The sequence below is a fragment of the Prosopis cineraria genome, unplaced genomic scaffold (assembly GCF_029017545.1).
Source record: "Prosopis cineraria cultivar Desert tree isolate PC_DT_omini unplaced genomic scaffold, ASM2901754v1 PC3, whole genome shotgun sequence".
NCBI classification, from domain to species: domain Eukaryota; kingdom Viridiplantae; phylum Streptophyta; class Magnoliopsida; order Fabales; family Fabaceae; genus Prosopis; species Prosopis cineraria.
The window spans coordinates 43,688,123-43,698,904 of record NW_026555334.1 but is presented as its reverse complement, the minus strand read 5'-3'; the positions used below and the strand labels follow the sequence as shown (position 1 = coordinate 43,698,904).

At 35.0% G+C, this 10,782-nt stretch overlaps 1 protein-coding gene and 1 long non-coding RNA gene across 2 annotated transcripts; both read left to right on the top strand.

Moving 5' to 3' along the window:
• The first annotated feature begins 2,955 nt into the window (after nt 1-2,955).
• Nucleotides 2,956-5,758, top strand: LOC129306588 (guanine nucleotide-binding protein subunit gamma 2-like). The gene is made up of 4 exons (XM_054947265.1): nt 2,956-3,332; nt 5,055-5,107; nt 5,308-5,352; nt 5,448-5,758. Exons 1-4 carry the CDS (start codon nt 3,183-3,185, stop codon nt 5,530-5,532), a joined length of 333 nt encoding a protein of 110 aa, XP_054803240.1. The 5' UTR covers nt 2,956-3,182; the 3' UTR covers nt 5,533-5,758.
• Nucleotides 5,759-6,457: 699 nt separating this feature from the next.
• LOC129305293 (uncharacterized) lies at nt 6,458-9,966 on the top strand. The gene is made up of 2 exons (XR_008591973.1): nt 6,458-6,825; nt 9,315-9,966. It is a non-coding gene; the product is annotated as an uncharacterized LOC129305293 (long non-coding RNA).
• Nucleotides 9,967-10,782: the final 816 nt, after the last annotated feature.

Below are 10,782 nucleotides of genomic sequence, written 5' to 3'. Positions count from 1 at the left end.
CCTTCATTCTGCAACAATCAGTTATTTCTTTTTTCTATAACTCTGATATAGTCAGCTCGCAGCACTCACCCGAGCCATTTTTGGGACAGCGCAGCCAAATGATTGGGTTGGATTGACCCAAAATGACACCACACTATTGCTTTCTAAACTCTTTGCGGGCATATTCCATTAATTTAAGAAACGTGATGCGCGACAGAATAATGAGTGAAGTGATTGATCAGGCTACACTTATTTGTATTCGAAACTCGAAAGTATGCTGCTAATTTTAGAGACCATCAGCTAAAATATCAACTATGCTTGTGGGATACGATGAAATGTTTCTCAATCGCTATGAAATCACTTTAGACTTTAAGGGACAAGTTCTCCATCAACCTCTCCGATTGTTGTTCTCGGGGAACAAATTGATCTTCGAGTGTAAATTGGAGTGACGCATACCATGAAGCTTCCTCACATGTGTAAATTTAAATTGCAATTCCAGCCTCTGCTTTGAATTGAATCACGTTATGGTTTTGATCTCTTCGCTTTGTGACAACATGCCTGTTTCACTGGCAACATGTTTGGGGCCATCCTAGAAGCCCAGAGAATCGAAGCCCAATCGTCATTTTCACTAACAAGGCACCATACATGGCGTCCCCATCCTCTTATGTAAGTTGTAGAATAAACAAGATCCCAGTCCCAGTCTCAGTTGTGGCGCACGCCAAGAAGGTTGAAAAGCAGGAACTTTCCACCTCAGCTTTACCAACAATAGTCTAGGTGCTTGATGGAGACACGCATACGCTTATTTTACGATGCATAAAATAAATTAAAAGTGCTATGATTGAAACGTCATACAATAATACTCCCGCGAAAAGTCTTCCCAGACTCCAATTCGGGCTAAAATGAAGTGATAGATGGGCCACCTCAAATAGTGCCGGTGCTGGACTGGGTCCATCATGAAAGCTGCATCACACAAACTATTCCATGTCATGTTCCAAGAATCCTGTGAAAAAAAAAAAAAAGAATGACAATAAAAGCTTACAATAAAAAATTATAATAGTTAGATTTTTGACAAAAATTTCTTAAAAAATAAGTTGTAAATATTAATTCAAACTATTACCATCCATGATTAAAAGTTGAGGGCTATATTTAAAATTTAAATATTCTGTTTACACTTAAAACTTTTAATTGACAATTGTCTAAATTAATATTTATAATTAATTTTACCAAAAATTTTGTTCAGGGTTTAACTGTAAAAAATAAATTGTTTTGGAACTTTATGCTATCTTTGGTAAGAAAGAAAAGTAGGAAAAAAATGCCTGCTTGACTACAAAAAAAAAAAAAAAAGGTGAAGGGGAGAAAAAAGTGGAAGGAAGATAACATGTAAAACTCATATTTTTTTTTTACTTTTTTTTTCCAAATATTGGGAGACTTTAGTGAGAAGATTTCATTTTTAAATTTATCCACTAATTTTTTTATTGTCTCTTGCTTTCTTCTACTTCATCATGACAATTTTGGTGTAATTACATTTTGATTATGATTTTTTATTAAACAAGCAACACATTTAATTTTTAGATTCATTAGACAATGCTGATTTTAAATTTTCAAGTTAATTTTTAGATAAGTACCTTATATTTAGTTGTAGTTTTAAATTTTAAAATTATTTTATATTTAATAGTTTAATAAATAAAATTTTAAATTAGACAAAAATATTTTTTGTCAGTATTAGATAAAATAATTTTTAATTATGTTTTTATTCAGTCAATAATATATGATAAAAATTATTATATATATAATATTTAAAAATATTAAATTTTATTATATAAATATTTTTATAAATAATAAATTTATTATTATTCATATAAAATTAACAATTTTTCTCTTCTCTTTATTTTCTCTTATTTAATCAAGTACAATAAAATAAAATTGCATCTCTTTACTTTTTTTTTTCTCCTCTTCAGTTTTTTTCCCTTTCATTTCCTTTCCTTCATATTTTTCTCTACAAGCACTAATGTTATTCTCCTAATAAAAATATATACATGCTATTTTTGCCTGAGTCTTCAAAGAAAAAAAGTATTCTTTTTATTTTAAATTATAAGACATTTTAAAAAAATTAAAATTTTATTAAATGCATCAATTTTAATATTATCATTTTTTTATAATTAATTTTTATTTCTTCTCCTTTTAATATATTAAATTATAAATATTTTTGACAGTTTATGTTTTGATTTGAAAAAGATAAGATTGTTAGTATGTATTTAATAAAATTTATTCATATATAAAATTTTATTTAAAAATATTTTATAATTTAAAATGAAGAGAGTATTATTTTTCTTTCTTCTTTACAATAATTATTTTTTATTTTTAAATGAATTAAAGGCAATTAACCTACAATTAGCGGGGGGGAAAAAATCCGAGTTTCGGTTTTGTAAAATTATGCATCCTCGGTCCTCCCAATTACGCTGAGCCACTCGATCTCAAGCCAAACGGCGCCTTTACGCTGCCGCCACTGGGAAAACCCTTGAATTTCTTTCTTTCTTTTTTGGCCAAAGAAAAACCTTTGAATTTCAGTTATAACAAATAAATACTTTAATTTTTTTTTTTGCCACGAAAACATATTTCCGTTTAGAGTCACTCCTTCAGTAAAGGAAATTATAATTTTACATGCAATATTATCAATAGTACTTAGTTACTAAAGATATATATTATCCAAAAATGGCTCGTATTAAAAGCCATATTAATATTTATTAATTATTAATTATAAATAGTAAGTATAATCTTTTTTTGACCAGAAATAGTATGATCTAATATAAATTTAACATTTTATAATGATATTGATGATAAATGCGGAATTAGTTAGCAGAATGATTACGGAGAGCATTTTCCAAAGAAAATAACTGAATCCCAATAATGCCAAAAAAAAAATCATAAAAAAAGATCCAAGGCTCGCGTTTTCATATAATGAAAAACGGCTTTGGAAGAACAGAAAGTAAGGTTTGTAGTAAATACGCTTTATTTTGCTTTTGCTTTCCCCTCTTTTCCAGCTGTGTAGGTGTGAGAGCGGAAGAGCATTCGAGGGAGATTTCATATTGTGGAAATATGTATCGAGTGCCGAGTGTTTGTGTTTGAATTTGGATCTATTGGTGAAAACAGAGGGAGATGTTACTGGATGAGCCTACTTGGGGTCATTTGTTGCAGTCCCGGTGATGGCGTCTGAAACGGCGTTGTGGCCCACCGATGGAGAAGCCGTTGCTTCAGTAGCCACTCCCGTAGCAGTAGCAGGGCCTGATAAAAGAGGTAAGCATCGGATTCTTGCGGAAGTGAAGCGTCTCGAGCAAGATACCCTATATCTCGAGGTGATCTTTCTTCCTCAGTTACTTCTTATTCCCCCTAATTTAGTTTATATGTTTACATGTTTGTATTTATCAACCTGCTTGTGTAATGAAACTTGTCTTGCTACATATGATGCGTCGTTATACTACATACTGAATTGTTCTTGGGTCTGTTGGAAGTCACTTTTCCAGAATATCACGAGTTTCGACGGAATAGATTCCTTTTGTTGCCAAGCTAAGAGCTTGACAATTTTTGGCGATTCTTATGCTTGAAGCCAAAGTATTTCTAGTTCATTGTGCGAGCATTTAGGTGGATAAGTCTTTAGATTAGCAGGGTTCTTGGAAGGGAACGGGATAAAGTTGTGTGCAAGAGTTTCTAGATTTTGCTTCTTAAATAAAGGTGGAACTACAGGAATTCCCTGCTTAGATTACGCCGTCATTGTACACGGTATACAAAAGGGTGTGAAATTTTCTGGGATTTGGATGAAGATGAATTGTTGAACGGAATTTATTGGTTATTGGCGCGTAATTATGAAGTTTCAGGCTATTGTTGGCTGTCCATTCTGATCAGGTTTCTGATTTGCCTTATTAGGCTGAGCTTTAGTAAAGCATATCTTAACTCCCCAAGTCCTTCCTCCTCTTTCTTCACAGGATTAGGAAGGAGACATATCTAACACGGACCTGGTTATGGATAATGTGCATTTCTTGCGCTAAACATATTAATGTTCATATCATGGTCGAACTAGTTGAAAGTTGAAACTTTTATTGCGTCTAGTTTGTTAGTTATAACAAAACCCCACTTGTTTGTTTTGAAATTTTAAATTACCGGTGTCATCAGCATGACAGCTATAGGGTTCTTAGGAATCCTATTTATTTCAGAAGATACATATTGAAATGCCTAGGGATTATCATTCCTGTTGCTTCTGTCAGGTTTCACGTTCTTCATAATGTACCGCGGAGAACTCTTATTATTTGATAACTGTCTTTGGTGATTGAAATGTAAAATTGCCGTTCTTAATATTTTTACTATTAGATACTCATAATCTTGCATTTTGTCAGAAAGGGTACAGAGAAAGAGTTAATGATGATTCACAGTTTGATCCTCTATGTTGATGGCTATAAATTTTATAAGAAATATTGTGCCTGAAGACCATATCAAACAAGCATCATAGCTTAATAGTTTCGGATCTTTTCAAGAAGGGTCTTTTTCCTACTTGGCATGGCATGCCCTGATGATATGAAGACTTAATGCTATTTACACGATGCACTGATTGCATGTACCACTTATTGAGGTGTAGGAGAACCCAGATTTTGTGCATAATGCATGCATGCAGAAATTGACACAAAAAAACTTATTGAAAAATGTCTACATAATTTTTTTATGCTAAGATATTTCGATGAATTCCTTTTTGAAATGAAAATGGATTAGAGGATAAAAAATTATCTGTAAAGTATCTGTGCCATATGACTTCCCAGAAATATGTAATTCTCTGATTTTTTTAGTTCCATAAATAATAACTTCTCATTAATGTTAGTAATGGGTTATCTTTATAAAAATCTATTAATAACTATGGGCCATATTGCTGCGCTTTTCCGGTTGCTTAATTTCATGTCAAGGCATTTTACTAGGTTGATTGTTTTCTTTTACTATATGCCTCCACTTAGCTTCTGCAAAAAGGCTTCTTCCCACTCGTACATCATTTACTGCATTCCTGATTTGTTGTGTTTTTCTTGTATTCCTTCCAGGAAGAACTGGAAGTGCTTGAAAAAACCGAAAATGTGTCAACCATATGCAAGGAGTAAGTTCCAAAGACTGTTCTCTCTGAAAGTAGGAATAAGACATCTCTGAATATTTCTTAGTAGATAGATTAATTGTCTAACTAGAAAAAAATCCTTGTTAGCTTTGCCCAATCATGGTATAAATCTGAGTTTAGCATGATAATGATTTAGGATGCGATATTATTGCAAGGCTGATATAGTTCCTCTTGACATGTTGCAGGTTGCTCCAGAACGTGGAAAGTAGGTCAGATCCACTACTCCCAGAGTAACTTCTATATCCTACATCATCACTTCGTATTATATGTTGTGTTACCCTGCATAATCATCATTTATTTCTTTTTCTTTTTGCCCCGAAAACAGAATTCATGGACCTGTGAACCTTTTGTGGGATAGATGGTTTGAAGGGCCTCAGGATCCCCAATCATGTAGATGTTGGATACTTTGACAGGAAGCAGCCCATCATTTGACTCGTGTGGCAGTAGGATGCGTCATCTGACTGCGTAACATAGACACTGTGGCTTGGTGCTCCATGACATGTAATGCCATGTGAAAAAAAAAAAAAAATCTTTAATGGACTCTTTATTTATTACAGGAGATGCTGCTTCAAATACTGGTTTTGTAAATCACATTCATTAACTGAAATCAAATGATTAGAAGTATCACTCTGTGCTCATCCTGAAGCCAACTAAGAATGCACGCATGTGCAGGCAAGATTCAGCGTGGAGATTGCATATTTTGACAGCCTTCAAGCTTTAAAAGGTGGCATTAGGAAAAGTTATTGGTTGCTCAGACCAAGTAATCATTAAACTGGAATGACCTCGAGTAAAAAGTTATTAGAAAAGGTAAATGAAACCAAGAGGGTGATAAATCTTGCAGGTTGTAAATATTGCTAGCCCTCTGTTGCGAACTGGGAAGGGAGATATCCCTTTCTCGGCATTTGATCTTATGTAATTTCGGGGGCGCTTAATCCGGTTGTAAAAATTTATTGACATGTCTTATTCAAAAAAAAATAATAATAACGACATCTGAACTCTTCTTTTTAACCAGTTAACAAATTGAGTACCTGATCATGTTTATGAAATGTGTAGACTCAAAGTGAAAATAAAACCGTAACGTTTTCGTTACAACTTGAATTCTAATTTTAAAGCAACCCTTTAGACACGGGAAAGGAAGTGGGCTCTGATAAAAGGGTTGCAGATTTTCTTGTGTCTTTTTCAGCAATTAGCCTCTAACCTTAAAATGGACGATTGATGAAATTACTGAACTATGAAGACCAACCTGCTCGGCAATAATAAATTGTAGGGCATGCCCATCAGGACAAAGAACACCAGTCAAAGCTTGAATATGACAACAGGGGAAACGGTCGCCGTTCCCTCTCTTCATTCACAATAAGAAAATGGAAAAAAAAAAGCGAAAAGGAAAAAAAAATCAGAATATCTCATTTTACCACAAGTTGACCGAAAGAAAACGAAGACCGTTGCATCGTCACCGTCAGCATCATTAAAGTTACAAAATCAGCCTTATCAATGAATAAATAATCCCATAAAAAATCATGGGGAACACCAACACATGATCATAGCAGTTAGTCTGTGTCTGGGTACGAAGGATGAAGCCATGTTGTTCGCAGCCTCCGACGAAATCCCCCAATAACTAGGCACAGACCAGTTTGAAGGAAAGCATGTGAGACTGGTTATTATCGAAGAGAAAGGCTTTCGCTTTTGCCTTTTGGCCACCACGGGTACGCGTCTCAAGTAAATTATTAAATTGGAACATCCCTCTCTCCAATCACCCATATGCATCGTTTTCTATTACTTTCCCCTTACTTTCACTTAACTTTGTCCTCCTCTCACCTCTGCCGCATAATAACATAATCCAAATTTAGGGTTCTATGATGTTTTTTAATCCTTCATCTGCATTGAAGAAGGAGCCGAACGAGTATAACAAGCTCCAGCTACAGCTAGCATTAATGGAATAGACATGTTTATTGCAATTGGCTAATTAATTGCCTTCCGTTGAAGGAAAACAACACCTGCCACGATATGTTTGCAATAATTAATTAGACTTGATGTCGTTCCATCTCTGTTTTGGGTTAAACCTAGCCCTAACCTTGCCCTATAATGATGTTGTGGCACACATTCACCCTCTTATCTGCCACATTCATCGTCTTTCTTCTCTGTTTCTACACGAATGATTTGTGTGCCTATGCTTTGCTCTATGCTACTAGACTAATCAAGCCCATTCTTCCACCTTATTTTAAATTCATTATGCTAAACGTAGCTGCAATATTATAATTATTAATTAGTCAAATCATGTTGTTTATAATTAGATTATTTACGTATAGGTCATTCATTAGGTCAATTTGAACCTAGAAATTCATTCACATCACAACCCCACCGTCACCCAGCTGAAAACTGACCTTCTATTCGTATCTTTAAATTGCCCATCAGCTGTTTCTATAGCCTTTTTATTTATTTATTGTAATCCTGAGTAATTTGGAAGAGATTGCTCCTGTAATCAGTCGCTCTACCTGGTGTGTTTGGGTAACAGCGCCTGAGAAATTGAAATTATGGATTAAGCTACAATTTGCGAACATGCATTAAATGTGAGCAGTGATGTTTGTCAAATATGATTATTACCTCAAGTTGCTTATTTATGGTAATCTAGTTGTACAGCTGATGTAGGAACAAAAAGATCTAGAGCAAAAAACATACTGATTTATCGTCACCTACCCCGCATATCATGTGCATAGGTTTATCTTTTCTTCTTTTTTCTTATCAGTTATCATCATCTCTCGTTCTTTTATTTCTCTCTTTCATGACAGAGAGAGGCAAAAGAGATGCAAACGCATGTGATTGATGGGATCCTACCCTTTATTTTTCTGGATAATCCCAAATCAGCCTCTCTTTTCGGATTTAGTTGTGCTTCATTAAACTACACATCTTATAAAACTATCTGGGAGGGATCGACAATAATGTGATAGCAAATTGAAATTACAGAGACTAAAAGAAGGGACTAACCTTCCCCAGAATAGGACAAAAGATGCCAAGCACACATTCACATGAAGAACTCTAGCAATTCTATATTCATGATTACTTCATCCACAAGAACGTGGCTTGCATATGATTAATTCCCTTTTACATATAGCCATATCCTTGTCATGTGGCACATTCTCTTCTTTTGACTTTGACTCTGATACAGCTACCGAAAAGTAAAACTTATATGTAGTTGAGTCTTGAATGAGCAAGATTAATTACATGAAGTATTGGTGCATGAATGATTCCCCATTGGCGGTTTTCTGCAACATTAATTAGGTAACAAGAGATTTTAGTATGGTTGTAATAATTGATTCCTGATTTAAAAGAACTAAGTCATGATTTGGCAACATAGCCAATTTAATATCAATCAAAAATGAAAAAGGAAATGGTGATAGGAGGGGCATAAAAAGATACCATAGATAAATAATTACAAGGAATGTAATAAAACAGTACAATTTTTAGGAACGGGGTGTATTTATATATAAAAGAAACAAACTAAATAAAAGTGCATGTGAATGGGGATAGGAATATGGCATAGTCTTCAAGAAAGTGGTCCAAGCCCAACAAGTGATTACTGAAACACAGAACAGATAGAGGAATCAGAATCCTATTTCCCCTTCATGACTGATTCAGAATTGCCACATCCAATTCTGCCGATCACCTCATTTCTGCAATTATATTAATATACCTAGAAAAGACTCTGCCCACCCGTCATATGGGTATCTTTTTGGATTTGCACACTTCCCTTGGAATTATCATGCGAACCCAGCACTTATCTGCATTATTTCCTCTTCCCTGTAATGGATTAACAGTATCTTTGTGAAAACATTACTGACTTGAGATTTGAGGTATCTAAGCCACAAGTTGGCATTCTCTTGCAAGTCATTTAATGCCAAAGCTATCTTTTAATGTAAAGTTGGGAATGGAGAGGATTTTGAGCGAAAGGGTGAAAGCAGATGGCTCGGAGATTAGAGGAATGTGTGAAGTGGAAAGACGCGGTGGATGAGAGACAATTCAAGATGAGATTGAGAGCCTCAGCATTTGGGATCTGAGCTCTCTTGCCGAATTCGTATAACCAATTGACATGGGAAATTGAGGACGATGGGGACCTCTCATGCATAATCGTACATATATATTATACTTTTCTGGTGCTGCCCCTATGAATCTAATAAATGACAGTTTGTGACAGCAGTAACTTGGGAGGGCGTGTTTGGATGGGGATCGAGTCGGATGAGATTTCAGTTATGGCGAAATATAGTTAAAACTTAAAAGCGAGCTCACAGATCTGAGACGCATGTGATATGAGATAAAAAGTGAAAAAGGAAGTGGTGGTGCTTTTATTTCACAACAATCATAGTTAGTAATAAAACCAGAAACAGTGAAGGCTTTGAACGGTTTTGGGAGAGAGTAGGATCACGTGGAGCGATCAGAGAAGAAGAGCTGTGTGGAAGACAATCCACATGGAATTAGCAGCTCGACTCCCCCATTTTATTCATATTTCAGTCTCGTGGTGCTATACCGAACCAAAACATTTGGTCACAAGAGGGCAGAAGAATTATGCTCTTCCTTTTATACGCGCACAATGGTTGATTGATTGCACATAACGTTGAATTAGTAACTCATATGCGAAGAGTTATGTGGGATTAGCTTTTTTTGTCGTTATTACCATCTGGGGAGGCCGGGGTCCTGATTTTCATCTTTTTATTTGTTTTCGTGTATTAATAGTTGTAAATCAGACTTAACTCCATTGATCAAGGAATATCCATATGTATACAAGTACAGCAACTGAAACCTTTGAGATTCTGTACAATGTCTATTAGTTTATGCTGCCCGGATATTGATGACTCTTGTATTAATAGGATGAGGATTTAGCATATCGAAACATTTCAGTATTCGTCTGGAAATTTTCTTTGCTGAAGAGTGACGGAGTTGGTTGATGATTGATACAGTCACCGCTATTCCTACACATGTGCTTGCTGTTTCAGGAACACCACCTTATAATATATTAACAATGCGTGCTGTGCGTTCATAATAGAAATTGGATTTAAAATTTCGATGATTATTTTCTGAAAGTGGATGCATATGGTCACGTGATGGACATGGGTGAAAATTGAAACGCAAGCAAGATATGAGGGGGAGAGAACTAATAAGATGGTTCATTACGGAGGCCTCATTTTTTCATGATTGAGGCAGCGTCCGTACGTGCATCCATCTGAGTTCTGACTCAATCGAGTCCGATCAAACGTAACGGATAAATTTAATGAGAGAAGCAGAGGAAGAGGATGTAGCATTAAACGGGTCCTACTTACTCTTTCTGATGTAGATTCTTTTGAATAAAAATATATATCCTGCATAAATGTAAGAAATGTTGGGATAAAGCATAGAGAGAAAATATCACTTTATTCCAAATTTGAGTTCTGAAAAAGCAGTAATATTAATGGTAGAGTTTTCATAAAAAGTAGTGTCTTCACTTGATTCAATTCAAATTAGTAAGTTTTATTAAAATCTTCTCAACTTGACGTGAGGCACATCTAAAATATCAAGTGCTCAATGAAAAAAATGAGAGAGAGAGAGAGAGAGAGAGAGTTAGGGATCTAATGAATAGATCTCACATTTAGAGCCGGGAATTCGGGCGGGCCATAAGCCCGGCTCGAATAAGC